The 18,966-nt window shown below is 44.0% G+C and overlaps 2 protein-coding genes across 2 annotated transcripts in view; one reads left to right on the forward strand and one right to left on the reverse strand.

Moving 5' to 3' along the window:
- Positions 1-1,703: 1,703 nt before the first annotated feature.
- Positions 1,704-7,027, reverse strand: LOC115128556 (splicing factor 3A subunit 3). Its single transcript, XM_029658478.2, has 15 exons — positions 6,809-7,027; positions 6,474-6,521; positions 6,265-6,317; positions 6,063-6,168; positions 4,844-4,916; positions 4,668-4,759; positions 4,496-4,578; positions 4,184-4,322; positions 3,961-4,097; positions 3,607-3,714; positions 3,440-3,509; positions 2,912-3,076; positions 2,635-2,745; positions 2,294-2,384; positions 1,704-2,039 (listed from the first exon to the last, which is right to left on the reverse strand). The coding sequence occupies exons 1-15, from the start codon at positions 6,902-6,904 to the stop codon at positions 1,906-1,908; spliced, it is 1,506 nt and encodes a 501-aa protein (XP_029514338.1). The 5' UTR covers positions 6,905-7,027; the 3' UTR covers positions 1,704-1,905.
- A 6,039-nt stretch (positions 7,028-13,066) lies between these two features.
- The window catches only part of LOC115128557 (ubiquitin-conjugating enzyme E2 E2-like), a 58,814-nt gene continuing 52,914 nt past the window's right edge, over positions 13,067-18,966 (forward strand). The window contains exon 1 of the mRNA XM_029658479.2: positions 13,067-13,238. The gene's annotated coding sequence lies outside the window, so the exon portion shown is untranslated. The remainder of the gene's footprint in view (positions 13,239-18,966) is intronic.

Below are 18,966 nucleotides of genomic sequence, written 5' to 3' on the forward strand. Positions count from 1 at the left end.
TCTTGAGTATGGTTTCCATTGGTCTGAGATGTTGGTATGACATCACTATACTTCACCATCTCATTCTTGAAAGAATGGGTGACGTTAATATCATCTTCTGTGTCGTTTCTCTCAGTCTTGAGTGTAGAGATGTTTGTGATGTAATCTTGAGCTCTGGTGTATTCTCCCCCAGTCTGGGATGTAGGGAAGACTTCTTTGTTGAGGTCTGTATTGTAGTAGTCTCTTCCTGGAGGGACAGTGGTGGTGTGAATGGTTTGGCTGTTTTCAGTCTTTGACCTGGTTGTGCATATAGGATACAGTTTGCTGATGGTTGTGGTGGGTTGGGTGGTTTGAGCTTCAGTCATCTTGGGGTCATTTGTGGAAGTTGGGAGTTGGTCTCCCACAGTTTTCTTAATGGTTAGATTCAAAAGCACTAAATGATAATGAATTAATAATCAAATGAGTTATAATCAAAGCTTATTAAATCTCTCAGCTATTAAAACAATCAGGGATAATCAGATAATACAAATCAGAGATGTTGTAATCTTACCAAGAACAAATACAACAGATCTCCTTTGAGGACCGGAAAGACCAAGGACTCCTGCATTGAAATGGTCAAATAAAAATGCTAATCAAGGTCAGCTCTGTCATTTTTTGTATAAAAACAACTGATATTTACTGGACTACTGATATTGATTAGGTAAGGTGATGAGGATACCTCTGCAGTCCTGTTTCAAAAACATCCTTAGCTTACTTCCCCCAGCAGCAGACGTGTGGATAATTAACCTGCAAAAGTGTAGCCTGAGTCCCAGTACAAACATAGCCCGTACAAACATGTGTGTTAATTAATGAAGGTTTCAGATTCTCAGTCATGTGATGGCGTGGGCATTGTTATGTTGATGAGAGTAATATTCCATCAATTTAAACACGTTATAAATCCATGTAGTTAGTGTTGACCCTGGGGTCCAGGAGTACTCGTAGAACACACCGTGGTAGCTTTATGATCCCCTCAGGATACACTTAGCCAAGACCAGGAGCCAGAACTTCCATCTCAACGCATCACCTAAGGAAATGCTTATCTCCTCTCTCAATTACTTTTAATGGGTGCAGCCTGGAGACTGGTAATATGGTCATGTGAATTAGTGGTAAACAATTAAACGCTATCATACCCATATCCCTGTTTATATATGACCAGTTATGACTGTTGGATGGTGTATATTATAGATAACAGACCAAATCCAACATTATTTTAGCAATATTCAGACATTTCTTCCCTCAACTGTACTCATATTGGCAAACTGATACTGTAAGTCAATTTGCATGTCATAGCAAGCAAGTCATGCTACATGAAATAACAATATTTAAATCATTAACAGCTCACTCAAATACAGCACAAGTGTCTTGTATAATTCAAAAAAAACTGCTGAGCTGAGAAAGCATCTTCAACATTTTAAGAAATGTATGAATTAGTAAATAAAAGGTGAATTTTCCTTACCAGGCAAACAGAGGAATCGGTGAGCAAGTGTGAAAATATCTGCAGACTCCCCTCTAGTACACTCCCTTTAAAGGGACTGTCCATCACCTGACAATGGGAGGGTTCTTGGATATACAAAAATGTGTAATCATCCATAAGGGAATGGACAGTGGTTCAGGTGACTCCTTAAACAACTTAAGACATTACAATTGCTTTCTAATAGAACTAACTAACTCAGAAACAACAATGGTGACAAATATTACTCATTTATTATTAGAATCAATGGCTGTTCCATTTCAAAATGGTTGTCAAAGGAAGGAATTAATAAAAACAACATCACAACTTCTAAATGAAAAGTGTAAATGAAAAGGTCAAGGGTCAAAGACCAAAAAAAAAAAATTTGGGGCATCACGTTGTGCTTCAAGGTTTCCAAGTCTTTGTCGGTCTCCTCTCTACAGCAGACCCTGTCTCTTCAGGTCCTCGTAGGTCTTCTTGTTGACCACGTTTCCACTGGAGTCCTCGTACTCCTCCTCTGTATCTGGTTGCCAGCGCTCTGATGCCTTCTGTGACTTCAGCTTTGACCATACTGGGTTAAAAATACACTATTATTATCCAGAACGTGGACTGAATGATCAGTCATTTTTCATCATTTATTTAACCAGGAAAGACCCTTGCGGTCAGAAATCTTTTGTGAGGGCAATCTGGATGTACAACTATTTATTGGTCTGGTAACACTATTTTCTATAACATGACTATTCTATTCAACCCAAATAACAATACTCATTATTTTCACTTGTCATCTGCCTCAGCCTCTATCAGGGCTGTAACAGAACTACTTACGAGAGACAGCGTCCTCGATTTGGGTGACGTTGGCAAAGTGAGCCGTGTTGGGGATTCCCAGGCAGCGCATGCCATGGGCGTGACGCCACTCCTGAGGGGAGGAGACAACAGGTGACAACATATTATCTAGCAGTAATATTAACCAACCATGGTCAACATGCTCTTATCAGCTGAGGACAGAATTAGTCCATTTATAAAATCGAATCCTCTACAGTTTCACTTATGCACACATGCAAACGAAAGGAGGGCATTGACATAACACTGTAATAACCTAATATGACATTGTAATAACAATACACAAATAATTCTACGAATAATGTTGAACAGAAATCTGAACGTACTGCAAAGTGCCTCTGGAAGGCCTTGGGTCCTCTGTACGTGTAGTTTCCACAGATCTCACAGTTATAATTGATGTTCAGGCCATGGAGTTTGTACAGCCAGTATGGAATGGGCTAGAACAATTAAAAATAAGGTTAGCGTGGTAGCATGCAACCGCTGTACAATGAAGTCTGAATAAATAACACCATTATTAATAAAACAATAATTTGTATTTCATTAGTATTGCAGCGCTTTAACACAGCTAGTACACAGGTCTGATGTCAGGGCCCGACTCCAAACCTTTCCATCCCAGCCGAGAGGCAGGTTCTTGGGGTTGTAGATTATCTCGTTGTCCTCATCTTCACTCTCACTCTCACTGAGCTGCTCCTCCTCTTCCTCCTCTCTCTCCTCTCCTGTCCTGGCCTGCTTCCTCTGCACGTTCTCATGGGTCAGCTGCCTCTGCTCCTACAGGGCCATAGACAACCAAATGGAAGTGTTAACAGGTGTTTGTGTGGTTATTGTGAGTAACACACACCTATTGTATGGCCGGGACTAACCATTATATAAAGGCCCTCAGAACTAAAGACATTCATTAAATACGACTAAAAACATAGGTGCTGGGCTAATAAAGAACACTAGTATAGAACAAGAAGGCCTGCACACGGTTAAAGCTCCCAATTCACCACTTTATTGACAAAGTTTCGATCAGAAACTAATCTTGGTCAGGTGACAGGATGGAAACGTTGTCAATAAAGCAGTGAATTGGGAGCTTAAACAGTGTGCGGGCCTTGTTCTATAAAGGAGTCATCCTTGGCATCTTTTACTTACCCCCAGGATTTCCACATACTCATAAACCTGAGACTCCAGGAAGGCGACTTCTTTGTTACGCTCTGTGTCTCTGCAGAGAGATTGGAATGGTGAATAACACGGCTAGAACATGCTATCAGGTGCAGAAAAACATAAAACATGCAAATGTTTAACTGACAATCACATACTTCTTGGGTCCCTTGGACTTCGGGTTCTTGGCGAACAAGGAGGGATCCAGAGATTCCAGGGATTTTCCTTTGGTGCTAAACAGCCTCTGGGCTCTCTCTTCCAGGGTTCTGTGAGGTCACATACACATTAGCCATATACACCCATTTAGCAACCTTACAGTAGTCACCCAGTCCGATATTAGTCATCAGTACACCGTCGATCTATACTCCTAGTCTACGGCTGGAATTTGATGTTATTACAATATTCCAGTTACTGTTATAATATTCTAATTACAACTGTTATTCCAGTATTCCAAGTTTAAAGTATGTCCATAGACCTCCTCCCAGCCACAGAAGAGCATGCTTATTGCTTACCCTCCACATTTCAGGCCCAGGGCCATAAGGGCAGACTTCAACCTGTCCAGACCCAGGGAAGCCAACTCCTCCCAAGAGGAGAAAGCAGAAAGGTCTAGATGAGCTCCGGCGTGGGTCAGAGCACTGCTCGTCTCTTTCTATAACAGAGGAAGAGAATAAAAAATGTGAAACTCCCATATAGACCATCACTATAGTAGTCTTGTTCCCCATCTTGGACACTCACTGGCCAGCCAGGGAAGGTCCCCATCTCCCACTTCTTCTCAAACTCTCCCAGGATCTTGCCGTAGAGATCATTCTGGTCCAGCAGAGGTTTGACTCTCTCTGTGTAGTCCTGAAGGTACTCCAGTAGCATCTCTAAGTACCTGTATAACATCGAACACAGGTGTGAAACAACCTGATGGAAAAACATGCGGAAGAGAACTACAAACAAATTAATATAAGGTACTACAATTCTATAGGAATGCATTTAGTGCATTTACAGTACAATCACAAAGAAAAGGTCTGTACAATAAAGCAAATAGTTAAATATGCTTACTTTTTGTATTCAGCATTCTTTCTGTCCTTGGAGACATCAAACAGCTGGTCAAATGAGGAAAGGTAGCTGATGTACTCCAGTTTCTGAAACAGAGGGCAGAAGGTTAGGCTTTAGTATAGTTTGACATTAGACTCGGATGAGGAGTATTTAGAGTAGCGAGTGGACATCTTACCTCTGCCCCTTTCAGGTTGATGAACTTCCGATAGCAGTCATGAAGATCCAGGTAGCGTCCGTACGCCTCCTCATCACTGAACTCCACCATGTCTGGGGAAAGACCACATAAATCATTACATTAACACCTACACAGTGTTAGACAATGACTCCACCACCATACTGTAGAAAACTCACTCTGTGTTTCTTCAGTTGGGTTCTCTCTAGCCTTGACCAGCTCATCAAACTCCACAGACATGGGCACACAGATCTGAAACAGCAACATACAGACTTAGCCAGAGCAGCAGAAATGCTAAACCCTGATGAAGGTTGATTGACCTAAACTTCAGTTCAAGATTTGGTTTCAGACATTTATTGTGGAACATGCAATAACACAAATTACTCCCCCGCCTTCGCGCACCTGGACTGTAGAATGACATATAGAATCCTGAGACATATTGAATGATACAATAGTTATCTAAAGGGGCAATGTGCGATTGGTGTATCTATGTGTGGACTTTCAAATGAATTACATAAACCCATTGATTGATTCAGGAAGAATAACTTATAAATGTTGCATGTGCTTAGTTCCAACTGTCATACCCCACCAGAATTCAAAATATAAGTTTGTTTTACTCTATTTTTTTTATAAACAACATATTTGTAAACAAACACTAGTGTATAGCCTCAACACATCTCAAACTATACTTTGATATCATGGATGGTCAGACCTAGCTCTGTCTATGAATTTGAGTGGTTACATTTCTCCTGCCCCATCCCTCAACATTTTTACCAAAACAGTGGCAGGGTAAAGTGTAATTGTTTTAACTTCAGATTGCCCCTTTAAAAACGTATCTCTGTGTCTGGAACTACTTAGGGTTTTTGAGAAGATATACACAGAGTGAACAAAACATTAAAAACACCTACCCCCCCTACAAAGTGTACAAAACATGAACCCCCCCCAAGGTGTCAAAAGCGTTCCACAGGGATGCTGGCGCATGTTGATGCCGATGCTTCCCACAGTTGTGTCAAGTTGGCTGGTGGACCATTCTTGATACAAACGGGAAACTGTTATGCGTGAAAAAACCCAGCAGCGATACAGTTTTGATACAAACCAGTGCACCCTGCACCTACTACCATACCCTGTTCAAAGGCACTTAAATCTTTTGTTTTGCCCGTTCACCCTCTGATTGGCACACATACACAAGCCATGTCTCAATGCTTAAAAATTATTCTTTAACCTGTCTCCTCCCCTTCCTCTACACAGACTGAAGGGGATTTAAAAAGTGACATCAATGTATGTGTAGGTCATGGAAAGAGCCAGTGTTCTTAATGTTTTGTACCCTCTGTGTACTTCTGGGATGATTTATTCAGTGTACAGCTAGGCCTGACAGGAAGGAGCTGATAAAAAGATGACCTCATTAGGATGCTTCCTGTGGAACTCCTTGATCTGTTTTAGTCTGTTGTAGAACTCTGCAAACTCATTTGGTCCTGAGATGGCGTTCAGTTCATCCTTCCTCATACTGTGGATAGAGAAAGCAAAAATACTACACCTCTGATTTACTCGCATAACAAGGCTGATCATGCATGAGCGCTTGAAACACAAACACATTACATACCCATCTTTGTCTTCATATGCTTCCCTGACAGTTGAGCTCACGTCCATGTATCTCTGAAAGGATGGCGTAGCTAGTTATCAAAAAAATACTGTCACATCATGCATGTCCTTGACAAGTAGGCTATTAACCACAAGACAAGTGAATATGAAAATACAGGTCCAACTTGTTATTTACTGTTGTGATCTTTCAATATCACATAGAATACTCACATCCAACATTGCTCTTGTTCGATGGTCAGAGTTTATTTGTTCGCGTAACTGTTTGAGAAGAAACATCCATAAATATTAACTAAGATGGCAAAGCCAGAAACTGGACCAGTTAAACGCTAGCTAACAAACTAGCCTTATATCTAATTCAGCTAACGTTAACTGAATACAATAGCAGTCAGAAATTTAGCTGGTAAGTTAGCCACAAATAAACAAAATCATAACACACAAGCTACTATTCCCAAAAATAACGTTAGCTTATCTGATTTTGTTTAATGCTTTAATCAATGAACGTCTTCATGAACATTAAATAGCATTCGCGTTGATGCAACACATACCGTGGTTTTCTTATGCATCATTTCCTTAGTTTTGGCATCCAACAGCCTTTCCTTCTCCTCATGGTAGCGACGTTGTTGTTCTAAAATCGTCTCCATTGTTATTTTCTGACCAACAAATTACAGAAATAAGAAGGACTTGAACAATGAATGCCGTGAAACTTCGGTTACGTTTATATTCAATGGCGCATGTTGGGACTGAGAGGAACTAGTTCCACAGCAGGGTTGCCAGGTCAAGCATTAATTTCTATCCCAATTCTTCTTCTATTAGGTTTAACAGCGGTTGGCATCCAATAAATGTTGCATTACCGCCATCTACTAGACTGGAGTACAACTCCATAATACTTTGCTTGAATAAATAACAAAATAGATTTGTAAAAATACCCTCCAATCTAACACTACACTAACAAAAAAATAACATCACCCTACTCAACTATTTAAATATATTTAGTCCTACGTCAGGCCAACAACCTGAAAGGATGGGACACCACCACTTTTCACACCCTGTAACTCTTCTGATATCAAGTCTCACACACCCAAATAGTAGAGGTTGACCAATTAATCGGAATGAGCGATTAACTAGGGCCGATTTCAAGTTTTCATAACAATCGGTGTTCTTGACATTTTTGGACATGGCCGATTACATTGCACTCCACGAGGAGACTGCGTGGCAGGCTGACTACCTGTTATGCGAGTGCAGCAAGGAGCCAAGGTAAGGTGCTAGCTAGCATGAAACTTATCTTGTAAAAAACAATCAGTCTTAACATAATCACTAGTTAACTACACATGGTTGATGATATTACTGGTTTATCTACCTTGTCCTGCGTTGCATATAATCGATGCGGTGCCTGTTAATTTATCATTGAATCACAGCCTACTTCGCCAAACGGGTGAATTAACAAGCGCATTCGCGAAAAAAGCACTGTCGTCGCACCAATGTGTACCTAACCATAAACATCAACGCCTTTCTTAAAATCAATACACAAGTATATCTTTTTAAACCTGCATAATTTAGTTAATATTGCCTGCTAACATGAATTTCTTTTAACTAGGGAAATTGTGTCACTTCTCTTGCGTTCATTACACGCAGTCAGGGTATATGCAACAGTTTGGGCCGCCTGGCTCGTTGCAAACTAATTTGCCAGAATTTTACATAAATATGACATAACATTGAAGGTTGTGCAATGTAACACCAATATTTAGACTTATTGATGTCACGTGCGCCGAATACAATACGTGTAGACCTTCCTGTGAAATGCTTATTTACAAGCCCTTAACCAACAATGCAGATTTAAGAAAATACCTCGGTACCGAGTCAATGTGCAGGGGCACCGCTGTCGAGGTAATTGAGGTAATATGTACATGTAGGTGTAACCGATGTGAAATGGCTAGTGAGTTAGTGGGGTGCGCGCTAATAGCGTTTCAATCGGTGACATCTCTCGCTCGGAGACCTGAAGTTGTTCCCCTTGCTCTGCAAGGGCCACGGATTTTGTGGCGCGATGGGTAACGATGCTTCGAGGGTGACTGTTGATGTGTGCAGAGGGTCCCTGGTTCGAGCCCAGGTAGAAGCGAGGAGAGGGGCTGAAGCAATCCTATTACATAGGTAGAGTTATTAAAGTGACTATGCATAGGTAATAAACAGAAAGCAGCAGCAGCGTAGAAGGGGGTGGGGCAATGCAAATAGTCTGGGTAGCCATTTGATTAGCTGGTCAGAAGTCTTATGGCTTAGGGGTAGAAGCTGTTTAGAAGCCTCTTGGACATAAGACTTGGCGCTCCGGTACCGCTTGCCGTGCGGTAGCAGAGAGAACAGTCTATGACTAGGGTAGCTGGAGTCTTGGACAATTTTTAGGAACTTCCTATGACACCGCCTGGTATAGAGGTCCATGGCAGGAAGTTTGGCCCCGGTGATTTACTGGGCCGTACGCACTACCCTCTGTAGTGCCTTGCGGTCAGAGGCCAAGCAGTTGCCATACCAGGTAGTGATGCAACCCGTCAGGATGCTTTGAGGATCTGAGGACCCATGCCAAATCTTTTCAGTCTCCTGCGGGGGAATAGGTTTTGTCGTGCCCTCATCACGACTGTCTTGCTGTGCTTGGATCATGTTGGACCAAACAAATAAACCCTTTGCGCATGTGCATAACTATAGATAAATCCGACAGCAGAGTTTGAGTGATGTAAGTTTGACAGAAGATCTCGCAATCTCTGAGCAAGAAACACTTGGATGAACATAAAACACTATTTTTAATTGTGTTGTTATTATGTGCCAGATGTTAAGACTACAAAGGTTGTAAATGGCCCATTTGCGAGATTGACTTGTCATTTCAATAGACTAGAGGTCGTCCGATTAATCGGAATGGCAGATTTCAAGTTTTCATAACAATCGGAAATCGGTATTTTGGGCGCATATTAAATTTGTTTTTTTTATACCTTTATTAAACTAGGCAAGTCAGTTAAGAACACATTCTTATTTTCAATGACGGCCTAGGAACGGTGGGTTAACTGCCTTGTTCAAGGGCAGAAAGACATATTTTCACATTGTCAGCTTGGGGGATTCAATCTTGCAACCTTACAGTTAACTAGTCCAATGCAATAACGACCTGCCTCTCTCTCGTTGCACTCCACAAGGAGACTGCCTGTTACGCGAATGCAGTAAGCCAAAGTAAGGTGCTAGCTAGCATTAAATGTAGCTTATAAAAAACAATCAATCATAATCACTAGTTAACTACACATGGTTTATGATATTACTAGATATTATCTAGCGTGTCCTGCGTTGCATATAATCTGACTGAGCATACAAGCATCTAAGTATCTGACTGAGCGGTGGTAGGCAGAAGCAGGCGCGTAAACATTCATTCACATTCAAACAGCACTTTTGTGCGTTTTGCCAGCAGCTCTTCCTTGTGCATCAAGCATTGCACTGTTTATGACTTCAAGCCTATCAACTCCCGAGGCTCGTGTAACCGAAGTGAAATGGCTAGCTAGCTAGTTAGCGCGCGCTAATTGTCGTTGTGTTGCTGGTTCGAGCCCAGGGAGGAGCGAGGAGAGGGACAGAAGCTATACTGTTACACTGGCCATACTAAAGTGCCTATAAGAACATCCAATAGTCAAAGGTTAATGAAATACAAATGGTATAGAGGGAAATAGTCTTATAATTCCTATAATAACTACAACCTAAAACTTCTTACCTGGGAATATTGAAGACTCATGTTAAAAGGAACCACCAGCTTTCATATGTTCTGAGCAAGGAACTGAAACGTTATCTTTCTTACATAGCACATATTGCACTTTTACTTTCTTCTCCAACACTTTGTTTTTGCATTATTTAAACCAAATTGAACTTTTCATTATTTACTTGAGGCTAAATTGAATTTATTGATGTATTATATTAAGTTAAAACAAGTGTTCATTCAGTATTGTTGTAATTGTCATTATTACAAATAAATAAATAAAAATCGGCTGATTAATCTGTATCGGTTTTTTTGGTCCTCCAATAATCAGTATCGACGTTGAAAAATCATAATCGGTCGACCTCTACAATAGACATAGGCTACAGTCTAAAATCTGGGTTTATGATTCTAATAAAAAATGTCCATACTTTTCTTAGATAAAGGCAGGTAGCCTATAGCCCCTGATAGGCCTACATCTCATTTCAGATAGTCTACAGTAGCCTAGAATAAATGTAGGCTAAATGTAAACTGAACGATTTAGCAGCTTGCTTACTTCGAATTAACAGACTAATTTATTCAACATGAAAAGCGAGGCGATTTCGCAATACGAAGTGCTTGTTTCCTCAATAGCTTACTGGAATAGGCTACTGTTGGATGGGGTCATAATTTAAATCACTGAATGAAATATTAATAATATATTTATGAACTGAATATGCTTGTCAACAACCAGTGTTTATTTTTTTGAATTCGTTTTATATCTAGCCTAATCTGACTACTGTTACCGTCAATCTAACGCGTTCATAATAACACAAGGCTACAACAAGTAATAGGCTATTTATTACATTGGTTTGCCAGCTCCAGGTAGGCGACACAAGTGACACAAATTGACTTGCAATGACTCCAGTAATATCGTCATTTCAACATATTTATTGTATCAAGTGGGAGCCTACAATGGCATATACATTAATAGGCTACTTGAGGGCCAACAGAGGCAAATGTATAATTATTCACTTTTAGCCTAATGTCCGTTTCATTGAGGACTTTTCCCCATAAAAAGAACCACGCGAGGGAGTTCCACAACTTCCACTTCCAATGTCCACTCAGGCAGCCCCCGAGACTGAAGAACTGAGCATGCATAAAGCACTTCGCTTGATACAGTTTTCTTTAAGCAGTCAACATTAGAATGCAGTTTAAACCATCTCCAAGGGATTAATGTAGTGCGCCCAAAGTCGTTTTCCAGTTCTTTGTTTCTATTATTTATTGATGTGCATCACTTCTACAGTATTATGTTTATGTTTAACAGTATATGTTTAATGGAAAAAATACTAGGAAATAGGTGTCTCTATAACGACAATCTAAATAGCCTACCTACAACTGGTAAAAAGCTGTCACAACGTGCGCGCGTGCTGCTCTCTCTCCTCTCTCACTTGATTCAGCCAATAACTGTAGTGCTGTGCTTTGCTCTCTCAGAACACACACACACAAACACACCTCCTCTCCCTTACCACTACTGAGGAGCTGGTCACAGTGAAATATATATATTTTAAGAGAAATGCCTTGGCGGCCGTGGTGCAATTTAGAAATAGCCCCAAAATCCACCATTTTAAGAGAAATGCCTTGGCGGCCGTGGTGCAATTTAGAAATAGCCTAAAAATCCACAACGAATACATTTCACCCGCGACATCGTTTTCAAAGTAGCCCAAATTCAGGAAAACCGCGAACATAGCAACACCGTTCCACAGTTTATTCACCGCGTGAGGAGACATCTTTCCCATAATTTAGGTTCCGCCACCGTCAGTGAGTTTTTGAGTGTGGAAAGAGAGATTATCAGATTTTTTCACCCAGTTTTTTGTTGAGTGATATCATTCTACACTGAACAAAAATATAAACACCACATGCAACAATTTCAAAGATTTTACTGAGTTATAGTTCATTTAAGAAAATCAGTCAATATAAATAAATAAATAAATAATCTATGGATTTCACATGACTAGGTAGGGGCGCAGCCATGGGTGGGCCCAGCCAACCAGAATTAGGTTTCCCCACAAAAGGGCTTTGTTGTAGACATAAATACTCCTTAGCACACCTTTCTCCAACCCCTAAGATGATCCCACAGGTGAAGAAGCCGGATGTGGAGGTCCTGGGCTGACGTGTTTACACGTGGTCTGTGGTCTGAGGTTGTGAGGCCAGTTGGACGTACTGCCAAATTCTCTAAAATGCCATTGGAGGCGATTTATGGTAGAGAAATTAACATTAAATTCTCTGGCAACAGCTCTGAACCAGGGCCCTTCTCCCCCGATTGCTCAGTTTGGCCGGGTGGCCAGCTCTAGGAAGAGTCGACACAATCCTGTCTCGGAGCTCTACGTACAATTCATTCGACCCCATGGCTTGGTTTTTGCTCTGATATGCATTGTCAACAGTGGGACTTAATATAGGCGGTTGCCTTTCCAAATGATGTCCAATCAATTGAATTTACCACAGGTGGACTCCAGACAATTTGTAGAAACTGATCAATGGAAACAGAATGCACCTGAGCTCAATTTCAAGTCTCATAGCAAAGGGTCTGAATACTTATGTAAATAAGGTATTTCTGTTTTTGATTTTTCTATACATTTGCTAAATTTTCTAAAAAATGTTTCCGCTTTGTCATTATGGGCTATTGTGTGGAGATTGATGAGGAAAACGTTTTATTTTATACATTTTAGAATAAGGCTGTAACGTAACAAAATGTGGGAAATGGGAAGGGGTCTGAATTATTTCCGAATGCAATGTAGGTCTATCGACAATATTTCTATGAATTATTTTGAAAGAAAAACAATTCTGTATTGAAACCACATCCACTATCTTCCCTAGCTCGTCTGATAAGAGTTTTCTGTGAACTTTTCTTGAACTTTGCAAATAAAGGAAAAATACCCTAACATATCAAAAGGACATTAGCCTATTCATTATATATTGTTAGGTTGGTTAACCGTTAACCCTCTACTGCCAATGCTTGTTACCCGATTTGAAAAGCCCAATACACACACACTTGGTTGCGCGCACTCGTGTACTCACTGTGTAAAAAAAGAGAGCGCGCGCTCAGAGGCGGTCCGGTTGTCTCATTCTCTCGCAGCCAGTCTGAGCGGATAACGAAAGCGAACGGAGAAACAGATCGAATAGAACGGCCGAGCAACACACGGCATATAGCCTACTTCAACACACGGGATATAGCCTACTTCAGGGGTTGATAGAAGATTGTTTGCATCGACCGTCCAACTATTTGGAAGGTAATCTCTTTCTGAAACATTGTAACAACTGCACATTGAAAGTAACGTTTAAAGAGTCGATGGCCCGGGAGAAGAACGATATCCTCATGGGGAGAGGGGGGGGGGGGGTTGTGGGAGGTTCGGTGTCTTTTGTGCGGAGACGGGTCTTCTTGATGTGGGAAAGCTTCACAGCTAATATTTCACTCAAGCTGCTTCGAACGTTTTGTGTTGTGTTTATCTTGAGGCTATGAGGGCACACAAGGGCTCTCCGATTACCGTTAGGGTGTTATTTTTTTAGGCCTTTTCAATTATGTGGAGTGCACGCGATATGACGGCTGCTCCCCCAGCAGTAGACCTAGTGGATCAGTTATTCTGACAGCCCTACGTGACAACAGGGATTATTTACACACAAAAGAAATGTGCTCGTCCGTATGAATGACTGTGAGACCAATGCAACACGGGATGTGTTACTTTTTTTTATAGCAGATTTTATCATCGCCGTCTCGGTATAAAAGGAGAACACTGAAAGTGTTTAAAGAGCCGATGGCCTGGGAGAAGAAGATATCATCATTGGGGGGAGGGGGGGGGGGTGTTCCGTTGGTTGTGTTACATTGATGTTAAATGATTGTTACAAAGTGTGCCCATGTCTTTGATAGCCAAAACTCAAGAGTATTTTCAATTGACTTTAACTTGTCAAAGAGAGATGACTTATAGAATCAATAAAATAGAATATAAACAAGTTTTCTAGAAGATCATGCTTTGTGTTTTGTATGCTTAGCCTATTAACAACATCCCTAAATTGCCTCAGTAGAAACCATCAATCTCTGTATCAGAAGAAGAAAATGAAATGTATCCAATTACTGTCTGTCATGTATTGTCATGTTATGTCTTGTCCCTGTGCTTTCTCTTCTCTTCGTTTCCCCCTGCTGGTCGTATTAGGTTACTTTCTCTCTCTCTATCTCTCTCTCTCTCTATCGTTCCGTTCCTGCTCCCAGCTGTTCCTCATTATCCTAACGACCTCGTTTACTCTCTCACACCTGTCCCCTCTTTTGCCCTCTGATTTAGTCTCTATTTCTCTCTCTGTTTCTGCTTCTGCCCTTGTCGGATTCTTGTTTGCTTTGCCCTTGTCCCGTCCTGTCGTAATCTGCCTCTTCATCAGATACTGCGTGTGAGCAGGTGTCTCTGTCCTCTACGGCCCGCGCCTACCCGGAGGGACCAGCAGTCTGTTGCCGCTAGCCCTGCTATTCTCCTCTACTACTAGAAGGGGGACTCTCCTGTAAAGATAGAGGATTTATGTTTTCCCTGTTTGGACATTAAAAGACTCTGTTTCTGTTAAATCGCTTTTGGGTCCTCACTCACCTGCATAACAGAAGAATCCGACCAAGAATGGACCCAGCGACTTCGGATCCTCTCTACTCAGCCGTCGAGATCCAGGGAGCGATGCTAGGCAGACACGAGCAGGAATTGTCTGCTGCTCGACATGCCGTTGAGACCCTGGCCGCCCAAGTCTCCGACTTCTCGAAACATATTCACAATCTCCGCCTCGATCCACCGGCTACTTCCAGGGCTTCCGAGTCTCCGGAGCCCAGAATTAATAACCCACCGTGTTACTCTGGGGAGCCCACTGAATGCCGCTCGTTCCTCACCCAGTGTGATATTGTGTTCTCTCTCCAGCCCAACACGTACTCCAGGGGTACAGCTCGTATCGCCTACGTCATATCTCTCCTTACTGGACGGGCTCGTGAGTGGGGCACAGCAATCTGGGAGGCAAGGGCTGAGTGTACTAACCAGTATCAGAACTTTAAGGAGGAGATGATACGGGTTTTTGATCGTTCAGTTTTTGGGAAAGAAGCTTCCAGGGCCCTGTCTTCCCTATGTCAAGGTAATCGATCCATAACGGACTACTCTATAGAGTTTCGCACTCTTGCTGCCTCCAGTGACTGGAACGAGCCGGCGTTGCTCGCTCGTTTTCTGGAGGGTCTCCACGCGGAGGTAAAGGATGAGATTCTCTCCCGGGAGGTTCCTTCCAGCGTGGATTCTTTGATTGAACTCGCTATTCGCATAGAACGACGGGTAGATCTTTGTCACCGAGCTCGTGGAAGAGAGCTCGCGTTATCCATTTCCCCCCTCTCCGCATCACTACCATCTTCCTCCACTGGCTCAGGTGCTGAGCCCATGCAGCTGGGGGGTATTCGCATCTCGACTAAGGAGAGGGAACGGAGAATCACCAACCGCCTCTGTCTCTATTGCGGTTCCGCTGGTCATTTTGTCATTTCATGTCCAGTAAAAGGCCAGAGCTCATCAGTAAGCGGAGGGCTACTGGTGAGCGCTACTACTCAGGTCTCTCCTTCAAGATCCTGTACTACCTTGTCGGTCCATCTACGCTGGACCGGTTCGGCAGCTTCCTGCAGTGCCTTGATAGACTCTGGGGCGGAGGGCTGTTTTATGGACGAAGCCTGGGCTCGGGAACATGACATTCCTCTCAGACAGTTAGGGGAGCCCACGGCCATGTTCGCCTTGGATGGTAGTCCTCTCCCCAGGATTCAGCGTGAAACGCTACCTTTAACCCTCACTGTCTCTGGTAATCATAGCGAAACCATTTCTTTTTTGATTTTTCGTTCACCTTTTACACCTGTTGTTTTGGGCCATCCCTGGCTAGTGTGTCATAATCCTTCTATTAATTGGTCTAGTAACTCTATCCTCTCCTGGAACGTCTCTTGTCATGTGAAGTGTTTAATGTCTGCTATTCCACCTGTTTCTTCTGCCCCCTCTTCACAGGAGGAGCCTGGTGATTTGACAGGGGTGCCGGAGGAATATCATGATCTGCGCACGGTCTTCAGTCGGTCCAGGGCCACCTCCCTTCCTCCTCACCGGTCGTATGATTGTAGTATTGATCTCCTTCCGGGTACCACTCCCCCCCGGGGTAGACTATACTCTCTGTCGGCTCCCGAACGTAAGGCTCTCGAAGATTATTTGTCTGTAGCTCTCGACGCCGGTACCGTAGTCCCTTCCTCCTCTCCCGCCGGAGCGGGGTTTTTTTTTGTTAAGAAAAAGGACGGGACCCTGCGCCCCTGCGTGGATTATCGAGGGCTGAATGACATAACGGTTAAGAATCGTTATCCGCTTCCCCTTATGTCTTCAGCCTTCGAGATCCTGCAGGGAGCCAGGTTTTTCACTAAGTTGGACCTTCGTAACGCTTACCATCTCGTGCGCATCAGGGAGGGGGACGAGTGGAAAACGGCGTTTAACACTCCGTTAGGGCACTTTGAATACCGGGTTCTGCCGTTCGGTCTCGCTAACGCTCCAGCTGTCTTTCAGGCATTAGTGAATGATGTACTGAGAGACATGCTGAACATCTTTGTTTTCGTTTACCTTGACGATATCCTGATTTTTTCACCGTCACTCCAGATTCATGTTCAGCACGTTCGACGTGTCCTCCAGCGCCTTTTAGAGAATTGTCTTTATGTGAAGGCTGAGAAGTGCGCTTTTCATGTCTCCTCCGTCACATTTCTCGGGTCTGTTATTTCCGCTGAAGGCATTCAGATGGATCCCGCTAAGGTCCAAGCTGTCAGCGATTGGCCCGTCCCTAAGTCACGTGTCGAGCTGCAGCGCTTTCTCGGTTTCGCGAATTTCTATCGTCGTTTCATTCGTAATTTCGGTCAGGTGGCAGCTCCTCTCACAGCCCTTACTTCTGTCAAGACGTGCTTTAAGTGGTCCGTTTCCGCCCAGGGAGCTTTTGATCTCCTCAAGAAGCGTTTTACATCCGCTCCTATCCTTGTTACACCTGACGTCTCTAGACAGTTCATTGTCGAGGTTGACGCGTCAGAGGTGGGCGTGGGAGCCATTCTGTCCCAGCGCTCCCATTCTGACGATAAGGTCCACCCTTGCGCGTATTTTTCTCATCACCTGTCGCCGTCAGAACGTAACTATGATGTGGGAAACCGCGAACTGCTCGCCATCCGCTTAGCCCTAGGCGAATGGCGACAGTGGTTGGAGGGGGCGACCGTTCCTTTGTCGTTTGGACTGACCATAAGAACCTTGAGTACATCCGTTCTGCCAAACGACTTAATGCGCGTCAGGCTCGTTGGGCGCTGTTTTTCGCTCGTTTCGAGTTCGTTATTTCTTATCGTCCGGGCTCAAAGAACACCAAGCCTGATGCTTTATCCCGTCTCTTCAGTTCTTCAGTAGCCTCCACCGACCCCGAGGGATTCTCCCTGAGGGGCGTGTTGTCGGGTTGACTGTCTGGGGAATTGAGAGGCAGGTAAAGCAAGCACTCACTCACACTCCGTCGCCGCGCTGTCCTAGGAACCTTCTTTTCGTTCCCGTTCCTACTCGTCTGGCCGTTCTTCAGTGGGCTCACTCTGCCAAGTTAGCCGGCCACCCCGGCGTTCGGGGTACGCTTGCTTCTATTCGCCAGCGTTTTTGGTGGCCCACTCAGGAGCGTGACACGCGTCGTTTCGTGGCTGCTTGTTCGGACTGCGCGCAGACTAAGTCCGGTAACTCTCCTCCTGCCGGCCGTCTCAGACCGCTTTCCATTCCCTCTCGACCGTGGTTTCACATCGCCTTAGACTTTATTACCGGTCTGCCTTCGTCAGCGGGGAAGACTGTTATTCTAACGGTTGTCGATAGGTTCTCTAAGGCGGCTCATTTTATTCCCCTCGCTAAGCTTCCTTCTGCTAAAGAGACGGCACAAATCATCATTGAGAATGTTTTCAGAATTCATGGCCTTCCGTCAGACGCCGTTTCGGACAGTGGTCCGCAATTCACGTCTCAATTTTGGAGGGAGTTTTGCCGTTTGATTGGGGCTTCCGTCAGTCTCTCTTCCGGTTTTTACCCCCAGTCTAACGGTCAAGCAGAACGGGCCAATCAGACTATTGGTCGCATCTTACGCAGTCTTTCCTTTCAAACCCTGCGTCTTGGGCAGAACAGCTCCCTGGGCAGAATACGCTCACAACTCGCTTCCTTCGTCTGCGACCGGGCTATCTCCTTTTCAGAGTAGCCTCGGGTACCAGCCTCCTCTGTTCTCGTCCCAGCTCGCCGAGTCCAGCGTCCCCTCCGCTCAGGCTTTTGTCCAACGTTGTGAGCGCACCTGGAAGAGGGTCAGGTCTGCACTTTGCCGTTATAGGGCGCAGACTGTGAGAGCCGCTAATAAGCGTAGGACTAAGAGTCCTAGGTATTGTCGCGGTCAGAGAGTATGGCTCTACACTCGTAACCTTCCCCTTATGACAGCTTCTCGCAAATTGACCCCGCGGTTCATTGGTCCGTTCCGTATTTCTCAGGTCGTTAATCCTGTCGCAGTGCGACTTCTTCTTCCGCGACATCTTCGTCGCGTCCACCCGGTCTTCCATGTCTCCTGTGTCAAGCCTTTTCTTCGCGCCCCGTTCGTCTCCCCCCGTCCTTGTCGAGGGCGCACCTATCTACAGGGTCCGGAAGATTATGGACATGCGTCCTCGGGGCCGTGGTCATCAGTACCTAGTGGATTGGGAGGGGTACGGTCCTGAGGAAAGGAGTTGGGTTCCATCTCGGGACGTGCTGGACCGTTCGCTGATCGATGATTTCCTCCGTTGCCGCCAGGTTTCCTCCTCGAGTGCGCCAGGAGGCGCCAGTGAGTGGGGGGTACTGTCATGTATTGTCATGTTATGTCTTGTCCCTGTGCTTTCTCTTCTCTTCGTTTCCCCCTGCTGGTCGTATTAGGTTACTTTCTCTCTCTCTATTTCTCTCTCTCTCTATCGTTCCGTTCCTGCTCCCA

This window comes from Oncorhynchus nerka, linkage group LG4, assembly GCF_034236695.1.
Source record: "Oncorhynchus nerka isolate Pitt River linkage group LG4, Oner_Uvic_2.0, whole genome shotgun sequence".
Taxonomy (NCBI): domain Eukaryota; kingdom Metazoa; phylum Chordata; class Actinopteri; order Salmoniformes; family Salmonidae; genus Oncorhynchus; species Oncorhynchus nerka.